This window comes from Ambystoma mexicanum, chromosome 2p (genome assembly GCF_040938575.1).
Source record: "Ambystoma mexicanum isolate Mex_15411 chromosome 2p, UKY_AmexF1_1, whole genome shotgun sequence".
NCBI classification, from domain to species: Eukaryota; Metazoa; Chordata; class Amphibia; order Caudata; family Ambystomatidae; genus Ambystoma; species Ambystoma mexicanum.
Window position 1 is genome coordinate 63,257,850 of NC_090923.1, and position 24,583 is coordinate 63,282,432.

Genomic DNA, 24,583 nt, shown 5'->3' on the forward strand with positions numbered 1-24,583 from the left:
TAGGTGGTTATCCAGTCCTGTTTTTTTGTGTGGTGATACTCTTGTCTAGAGAAGAATAGCTGAGTAATTCAGTGCTGGACTGTTCCTTTGGGTGGGACCTCTCTGATAGGCAAATGGATATTTGTTCTCTGGTAAAATACAGCCTGGTTGCATACCCTCATGAGTGGGGACCATTGCACAGAAACGGCTCATCGGCTGTGTTTGTTCTCAGTAGAGGGGCGCAATATATTTGATATAGTTTATGCTTGGCCTTGTTCTGGGCTCTTTAGAACCACCATGATGTTATCTATTGCCTCCAAAGTACTTTGTGCCCTTTGTGATGCTGTCCAACATGACTTTCTGGGGAAGGGTGTGCCATGTATTATGAATAGCTCAGCATTGTAAGAATATATACAAACTGAATGATTCCTCACAATAAGGGACTTCATGTATGTTTTAATAGGCCAGTGGTTCCAGCCGAGAGAAGTTGGTGTTGATCCTGCCCTTTCAGTTTGGTGAAAGCTGTGTGCTGGTAAGGCCCGTATAAATCTCAACTTTCTCCTTCCTTACAGGCCCGGGTGAAGGTTGGTTATGGGTGAAAGATGCATTTATCCTCATTTTGTAGGTCAAGCCCTAACGTCATTTAGAGAGTCAACCCGCGATTTGGAATCTTCCTTGGGATATGAATGCAGCAACCTGCAGCTCTGTGGTTATTGTGTACTACAATTCCCATGATGCCTCATCATTGACTATGCTGGTTAGAGCTGATTGGAGTTGTGGTCCAAAACGTTAAAGATCTGTGCGGGAGCATAACATTAGTTTGTAATTAAAGATGGTTATCTTAACTCCAAAATGAGAGCCAAATCACATTAATTCAAGTATCAGAGAGGCGCTCTAAAATAACTTGTATTTTTCCTCGACGAAGGTTACTTATGACATTGAAGTGAATTGCAATTTATGAAAAATGCTGAATCTGGACAATCTGCATTCAAATTTGCACAAACAAGGTGCAGCATCATGCTAACCCTACAGTGTTTGTTGTATGCCAAAATTGTAACTCACTGCCTTTAGAACATAAGGTCTGGCTACCTAGATGTTTTGTACTACAACTACCATCAGCATTAGCCAGCAAAGGCAATGGTGAGGGATCATGGGAGTCATAGTCCTAAACATTTGGATAGCAGCAGGTTGCAGAAGACTGATTTTGAGATTGGCGATCAGGTTTAATTTAGTTCAGAAATTCCATTTGCATTTCTAATGAGACATCACATTAGATGTATGACAGATTTTGAATTTGGAGTCTCCAACCTTGGTTGTCTTTTGCCCCAACCAAACCAGGTGTTCAGGGTAACAACGGACTATGTCAATAATTGCCCATATGGATTCACTGTATTCAAATGAATTCTGTTCAAAGATCCTGAAAGCATGCAATGGATTAGAGCAGAGGTCTTCAAACTGTGGGGCGCGTCCCCCCAGGGGGGCGTGGCTGCATCCCAAGGGGGGGCGCCAGAGCCTAGCATTTTTTAGATTGGAGGAAATGAGAAGGGGCTGCTCACATGGTCAGACTGGGCCATAAAACGATCTTAGGCACCAATGAAAAAATGGCCAGCAGTTGCAAATGGATATTCAGTGTTTAGTCACAGACTGTTTGAATAGTATCAAAGGGGTTGTTTTTTGTTCAAATGCAAACAAATGGTGATATTTAAAGAATATTTATTCAGCAACAATGGTCAAAACTACTAGTTGCATAGTGAAGTAACTCCTCAAACTGGCCCACATTGGCCAACAAAGTGGCCCATTTTTACTGGCATTTTGCATTTTTGGTACAGTCATCGCCCTATTGCCCTATGGGCCAGTTCAAGCCTGCTGGCTCATCCATAATGGGTGAGGGGGCGTACACCCACTGGCCACCTCACCCATTATGGAGGAGCCGAGGAGCCAGCCCAGTGAAACACTGAGCACTCCCTCAGCTGCTTTTTCCAGCTGAGGGAGTGCTCCTGGGCTGGCTGAACTGTCAAAGGGAAACTGTTTGCCTTTGACAGTTCATTTCCCCAGCCGCACATGATCACTGAGCCATGCAAGGCTGGGGGCTTCGCCAGCCTTGCATAGCTCATTGGAAATGCTAGCTGGGGCACTGCATGTATGTGCAAGGGGGTGCTCCTGCGCCTCCTCGCACATAAGGGCAGAGCAACCTGGAGCGGGGCATTTTAGAAACCACACGAGGTACGTTTATGGCGATTTTATTTTTTATTTAAATGTGTATGGATGTGTGTATGCTTGTGTTATGGGTCTGTGGTGGGAGCAGGATGGGCGGCAGCACTGGGATAGTGGTGGGAGTAGGGTGGGGAGAGCCCAGGGTCTGTACTGGGAGTAGGGTGCGATAACGACACTCAAAAGTTCATAGCGATTTCTACATACTGTCCATCTGGCACTTTTGGGGGGGCCCGGCCTGCCCAAACTTTCCTCAGGGCGGGCCCAGGCCAAAAAAGTTTGAAGACCACTGGATTAGAGTCTGAAGGGCTGGACTTTGAGACCCGTGTTCTACAGCCTCAGAAACAAGCCTAAAACCATCTCATTTGGGCACTCTCTTCTTTGCCTCCCCAGGTGTGGCGGTCCGATGTTCGCATCGCAGTAAAAGAACTCATCTGTCCTGACTGTGAGTATTCCATTGTCATTACATGTATGTATTTTAACAGGGTCCAGTGCCCCTCGTCTAGGTGACTCTCTTTGATTAAGGTGGGTAAACACATACCTTATAGGGGATATTCCAAACTTTCCTATTGCACTTTATAAAAAGCTCTTTTATCATCAGAGGTGGACTGGCCTAGGTGGGAATTTCCGAATAGGTCGGTGCCTCTGAAAAGCTGTAAAGAGCCAAGCACATGTCTACTAAGTGTGAAGGATTCGGCCCTCAATAGGGAGATCTTTTGAGTGGAACAGGGCTGACTGGGCTTCATCCCATCTCTCGTAGGATAGCCGTCCTCTCATTGCCGTTTAGCCAAATAATAAAGTATTCATTAATCCCAGAATTGTTGAAGGTTGGGAAATTTTAAGTGGTGGAATGTAAAGCTTTTTAAAGAATTGTGCTCAGAAAACATGAACTAATGGGTGTGTTCTAATAACAAAGGGTCAAAATTGGGCTTTTTACAGCACAAATTTCACGGAAAAATGTGTAAAGGCAGTAAAATGTACTATCTGTTTTAAAGGTAGAGCAATGTAACACTTGGATAGTAGATGCTATGCATTCAACAATGCATTTTGGCTGTGACCAAAGAAAATACGGAGGCCATGTCACAATACATGCCAGCATTGCCGCTGTAAAGCCAGTTCCACAATGCTTGTGACCAAAGAAAAATTGTCTGACCAAAATTGGACGGTATTTATTTCTTTGGTGTTTTACAATGTGCCACATGCATACAACACTGCTTCAGAACTTTGTCATTGTAAAAGACACGTTTATGCTGTGTGTTACCCCAGTGAGCTTCACCCAATGCAGCTTTCAGTACCAGGTTCTGGCCTCCTGTGGCTCTTAGTACCTAATTGTGCCACATGTGACTCTCAATGTACAATCATGTGACCCTTACACACACATATCCGTGCTCAGTTCTGCTGCCATGTGCCTCTTATTTCCCAGGTATAGCGCCTTTCACCATAATTATGGTCTGAACGTGCTGTTGGTTGAACGCCCTTGGTGGGACCAAAGTCCCAAGAATGGGAACATTGTGAAGTACTATTATGCGTGTGTGCATTTTGGCCATTAAAGTTATGAGTGGGTGGCCAAGACTGTGTCTACATGTCTGAATGCCACAAGAATGGGTGGAGGCGGTATACTAGGAGATAAGCGGGAGGGGGGTATGTGAGAGGATAGGTAGTTATGTGTGTAGCTACAGTGCACATTTCTGTTGTGAAAGGTAGCTGCATTCTTATGGCAAGGATGTTTTGCAACAGTTTTTGAGTTGTGTGTGAGAGCAGAAGTGTGTGAGAGTGTGGCCGTGCCTTTGGCTAGGTTCTGAAGGTGTGGAGTTCAGAAGGAAAAGTGGGTTACCTGTACATGCAACATTGTCAACCCCTTGAGTTCCATCTAGGTAGCAGAGCAGTGCTTTATCTCACATAGGATTTAAATACAATAAATACCCACTCTGTGTGGATCTCAGAGTGATACCTTGCCCGTCCCCGGTCCTTCAAGTGTGCTAAAACTTCCAATGAAGCGGCAATGCCCACCCGCATATGCCTTAGGGTTGCTTGCAGTGCCAAGCTCCACTGGTGATTCAATGCAATTTCTTATCCTCCTCCAAATTGGTAAAATTGCTTGACCTAAAAGTACGTTTAAGTGCGATACGTTCCCCACCCTCAGAACCTATGTGAGTGCAATACCCGGCCCCCCTCTCAGAATTCTTATCAAGTGCAAGTTACTGGATGCCCTCTTGACTCCTCCGGACGCCGAGCCCTGTCTTCGTTGCTGGGGCGCGAGGGTGGCGTACTCCTATCAGGGGGAAAGTGTGTAGGGCAATTGTACAATGCAAATGCCTTGTGCCTACCTGTCCAATCAAAATACTGGTTTGCTTTCTCTCTGTGTACGAGTTCGGTCCCTGCCTGCAAATGCCCCAAATTCCGTTACCATATAGTCGTTCCCCGGTTACGGAGGCTGCGGTCATTAGATTAATGCAGAGGGCTATGGCCACCATTGAGGACCCCACTCCCATGCACACGAGCAGGCCGTTCTCAGCCTTTCTTTTCTAGACCTTTCAGTGCGCAGGGGCGGGGTTGTGCAAGAACTGATCCAAGAAGGAATTTGAGAGGGTGTGATGCTGGAAATGCATCAGAGGGACAGGGCCTCCGTATCCTTGTCCTTTACTGCTTTTTATCGTGTGTTCTGTCGAGTTCATGTGGGACTCCTGGCGGTGCAGCTCTCTTTCTTTTGGTTTGGTGAACGGACCCGTGGGATACCCTTATGGAACCCACGGGTGGGGGGGGTACAACCCTGTGCCTCTAGTGTATGTTTTTGGGCACCTGTGGGTGGCCCACAGAGAAGGGTATGGGCTGGTGGCATGCTTCATGCTGAATTTGACAGGTGTGCAGAGTATCCTCCATTTTGGGATACCCCGGCCCTGCCATTGGGATCAGTTGATTCCTGATGGAAAACGAGATGGCCCTGGTGGCCTCTTGCTTTCTATTACCCATTACCTTGTTTTCCCAAAGTCCTGGGAAGCCCTGACTCTGTCCCTTCCCCTTAACTGGCTGTTGGATGGAAGTGCCATATATGGTGTTGTTGTGAAGGCCCAGTCAGACTAGCTGGAGCCTTCCCAGTGATGTATGTTGTGGGTACCTCCTGTGGGTGGGACCTGAGGGAATAGTGTGTGATGAATATACATTCTGTGTTGTGGGTGTCTAGAATCTGATGGTTGAAACCGGTATGAATGCAGCTTGGAGTGTTGAATGGCTCGGTACTTGACCCAATACACACAACTTGTTGTGAGTGTCTGGAGAGAAGTGAATGGCCTGAATACCTCGTGTGCCTGATTGGCTGCCTGCCTGCATGAATGCCCGTAGTCGTGATTGGATGCTTGAGTGTGACCCAGCGAAATGAATGGGAGATCAACAGTATATCTGGGGACCTCTCACTGCTAGGAATCGTGTTCAGAAACTGAAGTCCACTACGACGAGTAACTGGATTAACTGACTCTTGACCTTGAAGTCCTGCTGGACGAGAAGAATTGCTGTTGCTCTCCTTCACAATCTGAAAGCTGTTGTGCCTCTAAGGACTGACCCAGAGAGGACCTGGTAAGGCGCCCTCTTCCCGAGCTACGAGGGACCATCGTGCACAGCTGATCTTTGCCAACGCTCCCTGGTAGACAGACCTACGACAGGCTGTCAACCCGATACGGGGACTGCTGTGGAACTCCAAGGAGAAGCACCCGGACTGTTGTCAGCCACTGTCGATGACTGCCGTTGCCGACCGGAGCCGCCGTGCTCCCGTTTGCTTAAGAACTTCCATTGATCATCGGACGCTCTCGTCTGCATCGTCCGCTTGTCTCCCGCTGGAGAAGGCCCGACCGTCCACGCGCCGAGGAGCATCCACCGGTGGGTTTCCCGCCACCTAAAGACCGCAGAGACGCCGACGACTCGACGCCCTTGCTGGGCCACAGTTCGTCATCTCCTCTTTGCGGTCCAGAACTATTGTCACTGAGGTGCCCCGCACACCTCTTCCTTGCAGGACGCCAATGCTCTGTCGTCGACGAGCACCGTTAGGAACGCAGCTGCCACTTCCCTGTCATAGTTCACCCTGTTCACCGTCGGACGTTCGACGACCCATGACTCCTGCCTTAAAGGGAGGGCACTCAAGAAGGGCCGTCGAATCCCCGACACCGAACGCCAAGTTCCCCAACACCTCTCGACGATCCATGGCTCCCGCCTGAAAGGGAGGCACTCAAGAAGGATCGGTCGGTGCATCATCTGAGAACTCGACTCCACCATGTACATTGGGGGGGTAAAACCTTAATAGGAAGAAGTAAGGCTATCGAACAATATATGGACTGGGCTTGTGCTATATATCTTTATTTACAGGTTGCCCAGGTGGGGGGGATATCCACACAGAACTGTGCCTAGGGGTAGGGGTCAGCATTCTGCCTATTGTTTCAACCATCTTACGTTCCTGCCTAACTCTATTGCTGGTTTACTCGTTATTAAAGTGCATCAACTGTACGGTTAAAATGTCACACAGATCAATGAGATTTGATAACATTAGTGGTACCACTCTAGACGTGTATATATTTATCATTATTGACTTCCAAGTACAAAGTGCGTCATTGTGATCGTGTACATACCTTTGAATATTATATAAAGACTGTGTTTTCAGTAATACAGTGTGTGGACATTTCTTTGTGGGGGTTCGGGGACTACACTGTACTTAAGAACCAGCCCGCATCACCTCCTGAGAAGCTAGGCCTTGATTGCTCGTCCATTGCTACCCTATAGAGAATCTTGGCTAGGCCTCTCCTCTACCATATAGAGAGCAGAAGTACAGACACCCCCTACCAGTCTTTACACTGTTGGCAGCGGTGGGATGCTTATGGTTTTAAGACTCAGTGTATAACCATGCCACTTACAAAATATCGACACTTTATTCGATTAAGGTTTGGGTGTGTACAAAATAACTGCATTACAAGCAATGGAGTCTATTGCGAATGGTAAATTGACTCGGATGAGCTTAGAGGCTCTCCAGAGTGCTTGTGAAGCCAGGGAATTAGACTTTGTGGATAATTCTAGGGCTGAGCTAATAGCTGCCCTGGTGGACTACCAGACCGATGGTGAAACTCTTGATGAGGGGGGGGGAATGCAACCAATGAGGACTCTGCCCCTGGGGTTTCTACTGAATCTGTTTCTGGGAATGCCGCCATTCCTGCTGCCTCTGTTCCAAACCCCAGCAATTCCTTGGAGCTTGAGTTATTAAGGATGAAATTGGCCTTTGAATATCGCAAGTTGGAAATAGATGCTGAGCTTAAGAAAGAGGAGCTGGCGCAACAAGTGGAACGCAAGAATAGGGATTTTGAACTCAACGACAAGGACACTGAATGTCAGAGAATCCAGCTAGAGAAAGCTCGAGTGGAGACTTCAGCGAAACCCAGTGAGAGTGTCAGGTCCCCAGCCACTAAATTTATGAAGGATTTGGTTGGTGTGTTTTCGGAGGGTTCTGATATCCTCCAATGGATTGAAGCGTTTGAAATGGCTTGTGCAATTCATGATGTTGACAAAAGAGATTGGGCTAAGTGTTTGCAAAGCAGAGTGCCTCAAACTGGATATGACTGTATTCTGAAGCTGAGTGTGGAAGAACGGGGTCAGTATGAGTGTATGAAATCTGCTTTGATTGCCAAGTTTGGCAAGACACCTACCCAATACCTTAAAAAAGTCAGGGATTTTAAGAAAAGAGAGAATGTGTCTTGGGTTGACTGGCTGAGTGCTGCACACATGAATATGATGGGGTGAATTGATGTTTACAAGGTGAAAACTTTTGTTGAATTGTCCCACCTGTTGTTTTTTGAGCATTTTTCTGAAGCCTGTTCACCGGAGCTGCGTCAGTATGTTGCTGACCAGAACATTTTGGATCCCTTTAAGCTGGCTAGGCTGGCTGACAAGTGGGTCTCCCACCAGGTGTCCCCTAAGGAATCCAGTGGGAAGGACAAGGACAAAGAAAAGGGGGCCTCTCAGAAAACTGAGGAGTCCCAAAAGCAGTCACAGTCAAATAAACCTAAACCTTCCTCTCCCAAGACCCAAAAATCTAGTGGGGATAAGTCATCTGTGGGTGGGAATAAGAGTAGTGGTCCACCTGCTGCAAAGCAGGCTCCCGGTGGTTCCAGTACCGTACCCCTACTCCCGGCACTTGTTGGGACTGTGGGGCTCTGGATCACAAAAGGGGTGACTCCAAGTGTAAAGGTAAGGCACTCGGAGTACAGGCTGTCAGCCTGACCTACCCTTAACCCATGTCTGAGGTGGAGGCCACTGTCCTCCCCTCCTCTACAGGGACCACCTTTGGTGCTCCCGTAGAGATTTCCTTAGTGTCCCTTGGGGCCAGGGACCAGTACGCGGAAGTACTGGCGATTATCCCACAGAACACCCATAGATTTTCGAGAAGTGTCCTCCTGAATGGCCAGCCTTCTACTGGTTTGAGAGACACTGGGGCAAGCATGACAGTGGTGGACAGGACCCTGCTCAAGCCAGAGGACTATGTAGATGCTCCTCTGAGAACCACCAGGTTAGCTGGTGGGCCTCCCAAATTATCGCCTGTAGCCTGAGTCACACTCGTAATTGGAGACAAGACAGCAACGTGTCCTGTCCTGGTTCAGGACAACGTCCCTGCTAACATTCTGTTAGGTAACGATCTAGTCGAGTTGGGATTGATCGCAGATGGTCTTCCAATGACTGCTGCTGCGATCACTAGGTCACAGGTGACACCGGGTCTGGCTGTGAGTCAGGTACCCGAGCCGAAGGCATGGCCTAAGGCACGATGAAGGAAGAGCAAGAAGGCCACCTCTGTGGAGGGAGCCCCTTCTCTTCCTATTGTTCCTACAGCACCCATTGGGATCCATGCTCCGGACGGGCTGGGTCCAGTGGTAAACCCCATCTCAACTCCTGTGGGAGAAGAGCCAGAAGACTCTCCTGTGGGAGAGGTTCTCAACCAGGAGTATCATCCCGATCTTCAATGCTTGTTAGCTGAAGGGGGACCCTCCCGGGCAGACTTCTGTAAAGGACAGAGAGAGTGTCCATCTCTCGAGGGTCTGAGGAAACAGGCCCTGTCCCAGGCACAAGGCAAAGTGCCTAGGACTTTCCGGATTTATTGGGAGGGTGAGCTCCTTGTTAGTGAGCCCACTAAGCCTGAACCTGGTGTCCTCAAGAGGTTGGTGGTACCCCCGGTTTTCAGGCCCTTCCTACTGCAGTTGGCGCGTGAGGTGCCCTTGGCTGGTCATCTTGGTACCAAGAAGACTAAGCAGAGGCTCTCTGCCCATTTCTACTGGCCCCGGATGGGAGTAGAAGTGGAGTCCAACTGCAGGACCTGCCCAACTTGTCAGTTGTCTGGCAAGACTGGAGGCAGTGTCATCGCCCCACTGCAGCCATTGACAGTGGTTGGCACACAATTTGAGAGGGTGGGCATCGACATCGTCGGAACCCTTGACCCTCCCACGTCAGGTGGACATCGGTTCATCCTGGTTTTGGTAGATCATGCCACCAGGTACCCTGAGGCTATACCCCTTCGGACTGTTACTGCCAAGGTGGTTGCCCAGGTCCTCCTGGGCATTTTCACCCACTTTGGATTCCCCAAGGAGGTTGTCTCTGACCGAGGATCCAACTTCATGTCTAGTTACATGAAAAACATGTGGAAAGAATGCGGGGTAACCTAAAAGTTCTCCACTTCTTACCACCCCCAGACCAATGGTCTGGTTGAGAGATTTAATAAAACTCTCAAGGGCATGCTAGGTGCTTTGGAAGAGCTCCTAAGGAGGAAATGGGATGATCTCCTGCCATGCCTGCTGTTTGCTTACCGAGAGGTACCTCAAGAGGGTGTTGGTTGCAGCCCCTTTGAGTTGCTCTTTGGACATCCCGTGAGGGGGCCCCTCGCCTTGATCAGAGAAGGCTTGGAAGCCACCCCTCCCGGTCCCGCCAAGCAAGTGGGGGACTATGTGTTAGGCCTCAGACGGAGGATGACACATATGAGAGGTCAGGCAACAGCGAATCTCAAGGCCAGCCAGGAATCGAACTAATACTGGCATGACCTTAAAGCATCGCAAGTCGATTGGACTCTGGGACAGAAGGTCCTCGTGATGGAGCCTACCAAGCCTCGGGCATTGGCAGATAAATGGACTGGACCCTTCCGGATAGTCTCCAAGATGGGTGAGGTCAATTATCTGGTTGACATGGGAATCCCAGGGGTAGCCCCTCAGGTATTCCATGTTAATAGGCTCAAGCCGTTCCACAGGCGAGCAGAAGTCTCATGTCTCTTGCTGGCTTCAGAGCAAGAAGAGGATGAGAGTGAGCCCCTTCCTGATTTGCTGTATAGCAACCCTCAGGATGGCTCAGTGGAGGGAGTACAGCTCTCTCCAGATTTGACAACCGAGCAGCAGAGGGCCTGCAGGACTTTGCTCCAGCAGTATGCCTCTCTGTTTTCGCTGACGCCAGGCCTTACACCGTGGTGTAAGCACGAGATTGACACTGGTGACAGTGTGCCTGTCAAGAGCAGGAGCAACCGAATGTCAGATACGGTTAAGAACCACATCCAGGCTGAGGTCACCAAGATGTTGGATCTGGGTGTTATTGAACCCTCAACCAGTCCCTGGTCCAGTCCAGTGGTCCTTGTCCCCAAGGCAAGTTCCCAGGCCGGTACCAAGGATTGGAGGTTCTGTGTGGACTACCGAGGAGTCAATGCCGTCACCAAAACTGACGCGCACCCCTTGCCCAGGGCTGATGAGCTTGTGGACACCATAGGTGCTGCCAAATTTGTGAGCACCTTTGACCTCACCTCAGGCTATTGGCAAATAGCTCTGACGGACCATGCCAAGGAAAAGACGGTGTTCTCTACACCAGAGGGACTCTACAAGTTTAGGGTCATGCCTTTTGGGTTGAAGAATGCCCATGACACCTTCCAGAGATTGGTCAATCATGCTCTCAGTGGGCTGGAAGCCTTTTGTGGGGCTTATTTAGACAACATTGCCGTCTACAGTTCCACTTGGGAAGAGCACTTGACACATCTGGGTAGAGTGTTGCAGGCCTTAAAGAGGGCTAACCTCACTATCAAGGCTACCAAGTGCCAGATAACTCAGGGGAAAGTCACGTATCTTGGTCATGAGGTAGGAGGGGGTCAAATCCAACCTCTCCACAGTAAGGTACAGGATGTACAGGACTGGGAGTCTCCCACTACTCAAACCCAGGTGAGAGCCTTTTTGGGTCTCACTGGGTACTATCGCAATTTCATGGCGGACTATGGAACCATAGCTGCACCACTGACAGCTCTGACTTCATCCAAGCAGCCTAGGAAGGTCAAATGGACTGAAGACTGTCAGAGGGCCTTTAAAGGCTTGAAAGAAAGTCTGTGTCGGGCACCCGTGTTGTGTGCGCCTGACTACAGCCGACCCTTTATCGTCCAGACGGATGCCTGCGACACCGGAATTGGAGCTGTCTTGTCCCAGTTAGATGACAAAGGGAGAGAACATCCTATCATATTCATCAGTAGACAACTCAAGGGTAGAGAACTTAGGTGGGCTACTGTTGAAAAGGAATGTTTTAGTATAGTTTGGCGCCTTAGGTGTTTTAGGCCCTACCTTACAGGGTCTACCTTCAAGGTCCAAACGGATCATAAGCCCCTAAAGTGGCTTATGCAGATGAAGGGTGAGAACCGAAACTGCTCAGGTGGTCCATTAGCCTGCAAGGGCTAGACTTCACCATAGAGCACAGACCAGGGAAGAGTCACGATAATGCAGATGCCCTTTCCAGAAGGTATGTTGACTGTCTGGATGAGGGTGCCTATCCCGTGGGAGATTAGGCACCCTCCACCTCAGTCTGGGTGGGGCGACTGTGATGCTGGAAATGCATCGGAGGGACAGGGCCTCCGTATCCTTGTCCTTTACTGCTTTTTATCGTGTGTTCTGTTGTGTTCTCCGCGCAGGAGTTCAAGTGGGACTCCTGGCGGTGCAGCTCTTTCTTTTATTTTGGTGAACTGACCCATGGGATACCCTTATGGCACCCATGGGTGGGGGGTACGACCCTATGCCCCTAGTGTATGTTTTTGGGCACCTGTAGGTAGCCCACAGAGCAGGGTAAGGGCTGGTGGCAGCTCCATGCTGAATTTGACAGGTGCGCAGAGTATCCTACATTTTGGGATACCCCGGCCCTGCCATTGGGATCAGTTGATTCCTGATGGAAAACAAGATGGTCCCGGTGGCCTCTTGCTTTCTATTACCCATTACCTTGTTTTCCCAAAGTCCTGGGAAGCCCTGACTCTGTCCCTTCCCCCTGACTGGCTGTTGGATGGAAGTGCCATATATGGTGTATTTGTGAAGGCCCAGTCAGACTAGCTGGAGCCTTCCCGGTGATGTATGTTGTGGGTACCTCCTGTGGGTGGGACCTGGGTGAATAGAGTGTGTGACGAATGTACATTCTGTGTTGTGGGTGTCTAGTATCTGGTGGTTGACACAATGACTGAGACAACCCTGCCCGAAACGGGTATGAATGCAGCTTGGAGTGTTGAATGGCTCGGTACTTGTCCCAATACACACAACTTGTTGTGAGTGTCTGGAGAGAAGTGAATGGCCTAAATACCTCGTGTGCCTGATTGGCTGCCTGCCTGCATGAATGCCCGTAGTCGTGATTGGATGCTTGAGTGTGACCCAGCGGAATGAATGGGAGATCAACAGTATATCTGGGGACCTCTCACTGCTAGGAATCGTGTTCAGAAGCTGAAGTCCACTACGACGAGTAACTGGATTAACTGACGCTTGACCTTGAAGCCCTGCTGGACGAGAAGAATTGCTGTTGCTCTCCTTCACAATCTGAAAGCTGTTGTGCCTCAAAGGACTGACCCAGAGAGGACCTGGTAAGGCGCCCTCTTCCCGAGCTACGAGGGACCATCGTGCATAGCTGATCTTTGCCAACGCACCCTGGTAGACAGACCTACGACAGGCTGCCGACCCGATACGGGGACTGCTGTGTAACTCCAAGGAGAAGCACTCGGACTGTTGTCTGCCACTGTCAACGACCGCCGTCGCTGACCGGAGCCGCCGTGCTCCCGTTTGCCTAAGAACCTCCATTGATCATCGGACGCTCTCGTCTGCATCGTCATCCGCTTGTCTCCCGCTGGAGAAGGCCCGACCGTCGACGCACCGAGGAGCATCCACCGGTGGGTTTCCCGCCACCTAAAGACCGCAGAGACGCCGACGACTCGACGCCCTTGCTGGGCCACAGTTCTTCATCATCTCTTTGCGGTCCAGAACTATTGTCACCGAGGTGCCCCGCACGCCTTTTCCTTGCAGGACGCCAACACTCTGTCGTCGACGAGCACCGCTAGGAACGCAGCTGCCACTTCCCTGCCATAGTTCACCGACCCATGACTCCTGCCTTAAAGGGAGGGCACTCAAGAAGGGCCGTCGATTCCCCGACACCGAACGCTAAGTTCCCGGACACCTCTCGACGATCCGTGGCTCCCGCCTGAAAGGGAGGCACTCAAGAAGGATCGGTCGGTGCATCGTCGGAGAACTCGACTCCACCAGGTACATTGGGGGGGTAAAACCTTAATAGGAAGAAGTAAGGCTATCGGACAATATATGGACTGGGCTTGTGCTATATATCTTTATTTACAGGTTGCCCAGGTGGGGGGGGGGGGGTCTCCACACAGAACTGTGCCTAGTGGTAGGGGTCAGCATTCTGCCTATTGCTTGAACCATCTTACGATCCTACCTATCTCTATTGCTGGTTTACTCGTTATTGATCTGTGTGACATTTTAACCGTACAGTTGATGCACTACAATGAGATTTGATAACATTAGTGGTACCACTCTAGACGTGTATATATTCATCATTATTGACTTCCAAGTACAAAGTGCGTTATTGTGATCGTGTACATACCTTTGAATATTAATTATATAAAGACTGTGTTTTCAGTAATAGTGTGTGGACATTCCTTTGTGGAGGTTCGGGGACTACACTGTACTTAAGAACCAGCCCGCATCACCTAATAAGAAGCTAGGCCTTGATTGCTCGTCCATTGCTACCCTATAGAGAATCTTGGCTGGGGTCCGCTGTGCCTCTCCTCTACCATATAGAGAGCAGAAGTACAGACACCCCCTACCGGTCTTTACAAAGGGAGAACATTTTTTTCACTATCTTTTTTACTGCAAAGTGCAGGGGGGGGGGCCTGCTGCACCCTCCGCAAACACCGCGCAACCGCCCTTTCCATATGCCTAATTCCAACCGATCACTTACCTATTTGTGGTACAATACGTTTTTAAAAAGTGCTAACTAAATTCAATGAGTTGGCATTAAACCTAAACACCTGAACATGTTGTATTTGACGTGAAGCAAAGTCATAATGCAAACATAACATGTTATCAAGTGCCCTGATGCCCACGGGTTAGGCGCGCTGTACAAATGGCAAAATAAAGAAATTAATATATCTGATGGCCCTGGAGAGTGAGAGTGCTCTCTTATGCGAGTAAAAATTATTGCTCCTGAAACAAAAATACAATCATTGCATTGAAAGCGAATGGACTTTTACCTACATTTTGCACTCTAAGATCACATTAATAAATAGAGTGCGTTGGGGTAGACTCCGTCATTTGTCAGATTGCAAGTTTCATGTTTTTCAAAAGACCCAAGGGTACTTAGCTGAAGACCTCATTTTAGTGACCCATCTACCCAGAGCCTACAAAAAGGAGAACCCTCAAAGAGAGCCTTTATGCTCCCGCCCAGCACTCCGCCTTTTATCCGATTGCCAATTTAAAGCATTATATGTATAATTCCCTCATGCTTTGTATATCTTTGGCCCTTAACCTCCTGCCAGGCCTCTCCTGCATAAGGAAAAGGTACTGACGAGTGGTAGTGCACCCAAGACTGGCACCACCACCTCATAACCAGGTGTCTGCCAGTGTGCCAGCACCACAACAAAAACTATCAGTAGCACACACGTGGACTTTAGGCGATTCACTTCTAAAGCAACTGTTTGTAACGCCAGGCGTTACCAGGGACACGCTACCCTATTTAAAATAATTGAAAGAAGAACATTAAATAGTTTAAAATCATTGTTAAGCCTAAAAAGAAGGCTAGGTTAATCAGTTGTGTAACTGATCAAACTCCCTATTCACTAAGGCCTTAAGAGGAGCCACCCAGGATAGACGATGTTTATTCCTTCTGAATTTGCCTAAATGTATTTTATTGCACAATATGACTCTATGTAGGCCCAATTGACCCTGAATTATTGAGGCATCTCCAAGAGTTGGAGAAGCTGGAGGTGGAGGCACAGAGGCGAGAGGGTCTGGACGCTTGGAGATCTCCTTGACTAGTCATGCTGTTAGTAATTTGTGGTGGCCTCCTGCCTATTAGTGGTTCCCTGTCCAGCTAAGTGGTTGGCGAGTGTTAATGTTCAGGCCTGGAGGCCTGTAGGATTTACATTGCCCTTTTCATGTCGCTCGTTCAGGAGGGAATAGATTTCCCTTGTCCCGAGGTGTTTGCCACTAGTTTTGGTAGACAGAGGTTTTGGTACCTTGTGGGTGTGGGGTGTCCAGTTGGATCCTATTATTGCCGCAACCCCATGTTGATTGAGATGTTGGTCATTAGGTAACTGCTGGGGTGATTGCATTGTCATCCATTGTTTTGTCTGCTCAATCTGTCCTCAGAAATTGTCAGGTGAGTTCCTTTGGAGATTATCATAAGTTTGGGCATTTTGATTAATTGTACACTAATGTTGTGGGATATATTAGCTGGGTGGGATGCTTGTGTTGGGCGTGCCACTCGCCCTCTGGTTCACTGTGTGGCTCCAGGGATATCCTTGCTTGTGCCTAGGTTTGCACCATGCAGTATGTTGTGTGGGTGACGTGTTCCAGTATTGGGGATGTTGCCATCTTCTAGAATGGCTTGGTGGGTTCCATAAATGGTGGTTGCTTGCCTTTTGCAGTGTGTTGTGGGTTCCTGGGACTGGAATGCACTCCTCCTCTGGAATTGACAGGTTCGATTCCAGGAATTGTTGTGGTGGCCCTTGTGTGGTATGTCATCTCGGGAGGATAGCTCAGAGGCAACGTGCTCGCCTTGGAAGCAAGACGATATGGACCAACACAGGTCCAATCCCCGGGTCTGCACTTAGAAACCTCTGGATATTAAGCGCGTTATAAATAACCAATCATATCATTTCGTGATGTGCGATGGTGGGTTCCAGGGTTTGGTGTGCCATCATCCTCTGGAATGGCCAAGTGGATCTCACCAATGTTTTGTTGTTGTTGTTGCTGCGTCTCTAGGTATGCAGAAAAGTGGTTGCTTTGTCCTGCCTTGTATGATATGATATGTCATTTATAACGCCCCTGTGCTCAAGTGTTTATAGGGGCGAAGCAGAGGTAGTCAGTTCTAGGCTGGGATGGATTGTACTATAGTTCATTGTCTTTTGGGTTTTGGTGGGCTACCGTAACACCAGGTGGGCTAGGTGTGGTAACAGCGTGGTTGGCGCTGCAGGTGTCTGATGCGGTTCCATGGACCGCATAGATCGTTTTCTGTTTTGTTACGGATGCAGTGGGTTGGGAGCCGCATGAGTCCTGTTGGTGAGCTCCAGATCAACCATTGCAGTTGTTGGAGCGCTGCCTGTGCACATCATTTTAGTGTTACTGTTTGATGTTTTTCAGCTAGTCATGGGTTTCTGCTTCTAGCCAGTTGTGGACCAACCGAGTCCTTTGATGTCTTCTCTTTCAATTGTTCTGTGTTACCTTCTTTGATGACTTGCTTTTGGCCAACTTCATTGTCGAGGAGGGTTCTTTGGGTGTGTGTTTGAGCTTTGGTTGCTGAAGTAGATGTGTCTTCTTCCAACTTTGACTTGTTTGCTCTCTGCGTGGCTTTGTGTGTGCGCGTGTGCATGTGTGTGGCTGTGGAGGTTGTGCCACAGTCTGTGGTGGTTTGGTGTTTTCCCCAGGTCTGTCGTATTGTTTCTGTATTCCTCGGTCTCTCTCTGGGAGGGAGGGTACGGAGGGAGAGGAGTGGTGGTCTACCTGTCTGCATGTCCAAGTTCGTGTCTGCATGCGGTGAGGCATGCAGGGAGCCTTGGTGTGTAATGTTGGATGAGTGCTGCGTGTTCCGCCGTTGGGCAGTTGGAGAGTGAATTGATTTGTCTGTGGATGCAGAAGTGGTCGTTTACAACTTTCTTTTGTGACCTACTAGAATTGTGCTAGTGAATGTACCGGATCATACAATCATGGATGGAGCATTGCAATTTCCCATGAAGAACCAGATCACTTTACACTTAGAGAAAAGATTTTTGTATTTCTTGTGAATATTAATTTGTTTTAATGTGATATATTGTGGCATTTATATAGCGCCTTTCATATGACCTCAAAGCGCAGTAGGTGAACGCCCTTTGAGGATCGAGGCCGGAGGTATGAGAGATTGATCGGTTCGAGGGATTTAGAATGCGTGTGTGCATTTCAACCCATATGAAGGTAGGCAGGGGTGGCTAGCGACCCAAGCAGAACAGGCTTGTGGTTGGCTGCTGTGAAGGTTGTCAGAGTGTGCGAGTCAAGGAGACTGATTCTGAATGTTTATTGTGGTTCTCAGCTGCATTCTAGTGGCAGAGGTGATGTGCGATGTGAGGTTGTGTGCAGGCGGGTGGCTGTGCCTTCAGAGGCTTACAGCCAGATTCCACAGGGATCCTTTCTGTGCATGCTCTGTACTTTCTTGGAGATGCTCATAGCCGCCTAATGAGCAATCGAACCCTCTATTTAGGCCTAAGAAGCCATTTTGTAAATTCATAAGCTGCTTTTCATTTATGCCACGACCACATGTCCTATTTTAAGGTGCGTCCTTCTTTTTAATGACATGCTCCAAGTGATTCACAGCAGGGGGTTGTGAAACAATTAAAAATGAAACAGATGAGAGGTTGAACAGCATACAATAGATGCCACTTCAGCTCCATTTAGAACAGGGTTGTCCAGCTCCAGCCATCGAGGGCCAGATCCAGATCGTATTTTCAGCATGGCGCCTCATCAATATTCATGAGACAAATTTGCATACAAGGGTTCTAAATGTATGCACATTTATTCTCATGAATATTAATGAGGGATATCCTGAAAACCAGTCAGGTTTCCAGCCCTCGATGCCTGGAGTTGTAAAACCCTGATTTAGAACATGCATGCTAGGTAAAAGAGAGACATTTTGCAAGTCAGGCACCCAAAACTAGACCATACAGCAGCAGTCTGGTCAGCTGGAGACGGCGCCTGCAAACCCTTTGGTCTGGTCTAAATCCGGCGAGGAGGCCAGGCTAGCAGACAGTGCCTGCACCTTGTGAATGAGGATTGACTTCGGGCAATGGTGGTGAAGGGGAAAGGAGGTTGGAGGGTGGATCATCCAGTCTCACTGTTTTTGTGTTCTTTTTCAGACTCCCGCAGGCGGGACGGGCTGTTGGCCATTGCGGTGCTGGCTGTCATCTTGTTGGTGATCGTCGGCCTCCTCCTGAACTACCGCAGTTTACGGAAAGCAGCGAGAGGTGAGGACGGGCGCTAGTGCTCTGAGGAAAATGCAGGCTGGTGTTGGATCATATAGTGGAAAGAAGCAAGAGCTGATTTAGATTTTAAGATGGCATTGAAAAGGCTGATGATTGGAGTGTTGTGGTGGTAAGAGTGAGGCAACGCTCGAATGCAGTATTCGCTTGACATGTGTCACAGCCAGGGACTGACTGGGGGTCAGGGCTGTCTCCCTTCCAGGCCACACCTTTTCCCTGTTGGTTTCTGAAACAATTGAAACCTCATGGGATGCATACAGTAGACTGTGATGTAATTTGTTCTTGTTCGAAGCAATCACACTGATCACTCACCAGACCAGTTCTGTGGCACTGTTCAAGCGGAGGACTGGTGTTGGACCATGTAGAACGGCTGGGGCTCCATTGATCAGCACTGCCATGCAATATTCAATCTTTAATTGATAAACCCTGATTGGGGGGGCATTATCAGACCCTGTAATGCCCCTGCTGGGAGGGGTTTATTGCTATTTGCCCCCCACACCCCAGTGCTTTTCCGGGACGCAAATCTTTTTTTGTTTTGTTTTAAGTGGGTAAACAGCATGGTTGATTGGGTGTATGACTTATGATTGTATAGCGCTCGAGTGTATTGGGAATTAGTGTGCGTTGCATTTGTTTATGCGAGAGTGTATAGCGCATGAGTGTATAGCCATGAGTGTATAGCCATGAGTGTATAGTGCATGAGTGTATAGTGCATGAGTGTATAGCGTATTAGTGTATAGGGTATGGAACATGAGTTTGAAGTGTATGAGTGACTTATGAGTGCTTCGTGTGTGAGCATGTGGCAAATGAGTATCTGGTGTCTGAATATCAGGTGTATGGTCTATAGGCATATCACTGTTTGCCATAAGAGTGTGCAGCGCCAGTATGCAGCATAGAGTGTAAGAGTAAGTGGTGTTTAGAGCGCAAGAGTGAGTGGTGTTTAGAGCGCGTGGCATAAGAGCGCATGACGTACTAGTGCATTGTGTGTGGTGTAAGAGCACATGGCTTAACAGCGTGCGGCATAGGAGTGTGTGGCATACAGCCATATGGCCTAAGACGTATGCGTTTTTGGTGTGAAAGTGTTTGGCATGTGTGTGTATGGCGTATAAGTTGCTTATGTTATGTTGAAATGCTAAAGGTTTGTATGCCACTGTCACTTCCACCACCTGCGTGGTCCCTTCCTACTCTTATGAGTGTTTGGTGTAAATTCACAGAAAAACACATGTCCTGTATGCCTCCTACACGTTTGAAAGAAAGAGGCATAAAAGAGTTTTACATTGTGTACATGTACGCAGTTTGCGTTTTCTTTGAATCTTATACACGCATGAGAACTCACATCAAATTTAGACCTGACTTTGATGTGAGGTTTCCTAGGTGTAGTTGTGTAAATGTACAAAATTAACATCTCCTAGACATATGTGTGCAGTTTGCATAGGAGAGGTTGTTTAACTTGGTGCATGCGTGATATAGCGACACATCTTAACAGTCAAATAACTCAGAATCAGGCAGCTCAATTTAAAATTCCTTTGGCGGACCCCTAATCCTGATCTAGTGGCTTTGAGATATTTCGAGTGAAAAAAACCTTTGTTTTCCCTGTGGGAAGACCCCATGTTGAAAGCTTTTTCTTTTAAAATATGAAGCTGTCCATGGACATTTCTGAAATGTGCCATGTGGGAGCAGTTGCCCCCAACATTTACAGTGGCAGTTTTTCAGAATTTGCCATGAAATGGATCAAAAGTTATTGTGAAATGTTATTTTCTGAAAAACTTTAGATAATTGAGTCTAACTGTGCCTATGCTAGGCGCCAGCGCGGTCGCCTAATCTGTATCAATCTATGCATCCATTCGGGCAGTGGAAGGGCCATCGCGGCTCTTCACAAAACCATCATCATGTCTCTGCTGCAGAAGTATCATGGGCTGGATTATTGGAACGCCATAACTTATTTTTGGTCTAGAATGAGTTCTAAAATAGTCTACAAGACTGCACATTTGTTCATCCTGAAGCCTCATATTGACTGTTTCTTACTGATTGTGTTTCCCCCACAGCTCCCCTCTGGCACCGCACCGTCCTGCTGGTTTATTCATCGGATTCCGAGCAGTACAAGATCGCCATTTGCGCCTTTGCTGACTTCCTGCACTCCACTTTGGGTTGCAACGTCATTCTGGACCTCTGGGATGTGGGGCGCGTGACCCAGATGGGCATCCTGCCGTGGCTCTACAGCAAGAAGGAACTTGTGGAAAGAGAGAAGGGGAAAGTGATTGTTGTGTGGACCCAGTACAGCAGCAAATTGTACCAGCTGTGGAACAGCAAAAACACTAGTAGCAGCTACGCAGCGGATCCCCACAACCTCTTCGGAGCAGCAATGTCCTGCCTCCAGAGCGACATGAATACGCTCGCAGGCAAGGAGAGGCTCCGGGACTACGTCCTAGTCTACTTTGACGGACTCTGTGAAAAGCAGGACATCCCAACGGCCTTGAAAAGAATCCCGCGGTATCGTCTCTTTAAGGACCTGCATCGACTGGTGAACGCGCTGCAGCACAAACCACAGGGCCCACCCTGTTGGATCAGAGCCAGAGCCAAGTTCCTCATCCAAAAGTTGGTGAAGTCGGACAAAAGTACAAGCCTGCAAGGGCGGATGGAACTCTGCCGTCTCCAGCAGCCGGACGGCTATGGGTGGCATAAGGAGATCCCAGAAACAAAAATTGACTCTTGCCTTTACTAAAACACTGAGGAGTGTCTGATCTGGATTCCAGATTCCAAGATCCATCTTCCAGCGGCAATCGACCATCTTAGTTTCAGGGACTTCCCTTAAATTTTCCCGCCTCCCAGAAGGAATCATGAGTGATGAACACCAAAGAGAGTTTTTAGATGTTCGGTGACAACTACATGTTCTATTCCGAGTGGGAAACTGAATAACAACTCCCCAGGACTTGGACAGTCTCTGGGAATCTGAGTGTTTCTCCAACAGGTTTTTGTCCCTGAATGTTCTGTTTACCGGCCAATGGGAAAGGGTGGCCAGTCGAAGACTGGATGCTTTGAAGCTTCTCTTCTTCTGGTATCCAGCACAGAGCACCCTGTGCCGAACCGCAACAAGTAATAGCATCTTGTGTTTTAATTGACCATTTCCTACCACAATTACTGTGACTTTTAACCTGATTAATTCATGTTTGAAAATAATTGTGGCAAGCACAGTAGGGAAAGGGAAGGACATCTGCCTTTTCAATCTGGAAGAAATACCAGGGATATGTGTCTTTTAGTCTCCAGATGTTTTGGACTGCAATTCCCATCAGTCCTCCCCACAACAATCACTGGTGTGGGATCATGGGAACTTTGGTCCAAAGTATTTGGAAATCAATACATTGCAAACCCCGGAATAGGTTGAGAAGATGCATGTTGTGTATGTTTGGTTTTCAGGGATTAGGATGACCCCAGTGCAATCATCACCACCCATGCCCTCGAGAAGTTCACCACCATTTAATTCTCCATGGATAATTTCCACTGTAGGTTCCTGAGAATTACATGGACACAGTCTTGCAGCCTGTGGACACGGGCATTAGGTACTACAATGTGTGCTAGGCTGGTTTGCAAGATCCTGAAATTTGGGAACATCTCTTGGCCGGTCAACGGAAGCTGATGCACCTTGGCATTGATGTGAGTGGAAGCAAGTTCAAAGGTCGACATAGAAAAGGGCACCCTCTAAAGTGAGACCACAACTTGTCAACTTGGTCAAAAATCAACCGGGAAAATGGTTTAGGGCGCAAAAGTCAACAAAAAAGAAAAGAAGGTTCATTGAAGGGATACAAAAGAAAGCTGGGTAGAGGGACTCCCCTATATTTAACAAAACCAAAACATTTGTGAATATAATATAAAAATCATTGACTTTCACAAAGTTCTACTTATGGAAGTCGACATTTAGACTCCAACAATATACATTGAAAGGGGGGGGTGGACTTTGTACGGTCCCATCTTAAGGAGTCGCAATTTTCAAAACCAACCTTTGGACGTGTAACTCGGCGGCCATTTTCTAAATTCATAACTCGGCGTAAATGTTGCACAGGTCGCTACAATCGTTCTGTAAAGCAGAACAAGTTTTCCAAAAGGAGTCACAGCTACATCGTTTGAATGTGTGTGTGTTGTACATAAAAGCAAATATATATTTTTTAATACTTTTCAAAACTCGTACATTTTATCCATCGAATAATTAAACTTTCTTAACTTGTCCAGTCGGGGGCCTTTCAAGTGGAACAGCTTCCTCTCACCGCCAGCTGTGCCCTTCCTCAGCTGAGGCTTAAACTAGAGGTGAATTGAGTTCTAGGGAAATGAGTGAGTGTGGAGGGTAGTCCCAAATCCTTGGGAACTCAGGCAGGCTTAGGAAGAGACAGTGACCTGTCCAGAGCCAGCCATCCAGATGTAATAGTATGTACCCAATATATCCAGTTTCCAATAAACACATTTTACTGAAAAGAGTAACAATGGGGGGGGGGGGAAGTTATCGCAGAGAGTCACTTTTAAATAATTTCGTAATGACTTGTTCTAGTGTTACAGAATGTTACATTGCAAACACCGGCTCTCTAAGTGTTTTGGACTACGACTCCCAGGATCCCTCACCATTGACCTTACTCGATAGGAATGATGATGAGAGATGTATCCCAAAACATCTGGAGAGTCAAAGGTTGCAGACTCCTCTCAGCAGGTGCATTTAGAAGTAAACCAGTGCTATGCTCCTGGCCTCTTGTTTTCATGTGCTCACTCTGTGCACTGGTTGGCTGAGAGGACCTGGACTGCAAAGCCGCCCCAGTCCATCTGAAGAAATTACAATGAAATACCTCATTTGAAGCACATAATAAAAATATTTTAAATAAGCTACATGTTTAGACACTGTTTTTTTAAAAAAACATGTGTTTGTTTCCACTGAACCATGTTGAAATGCAACCATCTTCATCAGCCTGAAGTGGACAGGCAGAGCTAATAATGAAAAGCTTGTACAGGCAAGAGTAGGTAAGTAATATCTGTTATCTAATATATAATATGAATGAAAAATATTTGATTAATAACTGAAATTGCTCTGGGCATCTTCGCTTCTTTAGTGTTTCAACTCCACAGCACCAACACAGACTGGCCATATGCAAATCAGTTATGTTATGTTATAGAAATGTACATAGCACAACATCCGCCATCTTGGCACTATGCAACAATGAGAGAGCAGGAAAAAACAAAGGATGGACGGTAAAAGCAGGATTAAAACAAATGAGTTTTAAGGGAGCACCTGAAAGACACATAATTAACCACAGATGGGAGTGGCAGAGGGAGGGCGGCGTTCCATAGCACAGCTGTGGTGATCGAAAAAGCTCTATCCTCAATGCGAGAGTTTTTAGCCCGAGGAACAGCAATCGGGCAGGCACTGGCAGAGCAAAGAGAGCGAGTTGGGACATAATGGCAGTTGTTTGCCTGAAGATACTCTTCCCCAGTGCCATGCAAAGCACAGTGTACCAAACACAACCATTTCAATTGAACACGTTTGGCCACCGGGTGTCAATGAAGGTGGCGAAAAACAGGTGTTATAAGGGCACGCCTGGATGTTCCTGCGGTGATGCTTGCAGCTATATTCTGCAAGACCTGCAAACACTGCATCAGGTAAGCAGGTTGGGCCAGACAAAGAGGATTACAGTAATCCAGTGAGGATGGCACAAAAGAATGCAGATGTTAAACAAGACCGGTGAGATAAGATGCCCTTGAGGGACACCACAGAGAAGAAGAACAGTAGTAGGACAAAATGGGAGAGGAGAAAGTGATTGAGTCCGGTCCGAAAGAAACGATGTAAACCAGGCCAAGACGGCACCTGAGAGGCCAGCATTCGCCAGACGCTCCAACAGGATG

General features: G+C 47.9%; 1 protein-coding gene across 1 annotated transcript in view; it reads left to right on the top strand.

The window, feature by feature from the left end:
• The window catches only part of IL17RE (interleukin 17 receptor E), a 102,430-nt gene extending 78,862 nt beyond the window's left edge, over positions 1-23,568 (top strand). Inside the window, exons 12-15 of the mRNA XM_069643262.1 lie at positions 443-511; positions 2,584-2,635; positions 18,587-18,694; positions 20,752-23,568. Of these exons, the coding sequence (XP_069499363.1) occupies positions 443-511; positions 2,584-2,635; positions 18,587-18,694; positions 20,752-21,428 (906 nt within the window). The 3' untranslated portion in view covers positions 21,429-23,568. The remainder of the gene's footprint in view (positions 1-442; positions 512-2,583; positions 2,636-18,586; positions 18,695-20,751) is intronic.
• The last annotated feature ends 1,015 nt before the right edge of the window (positions 23,569-24,583 follow it).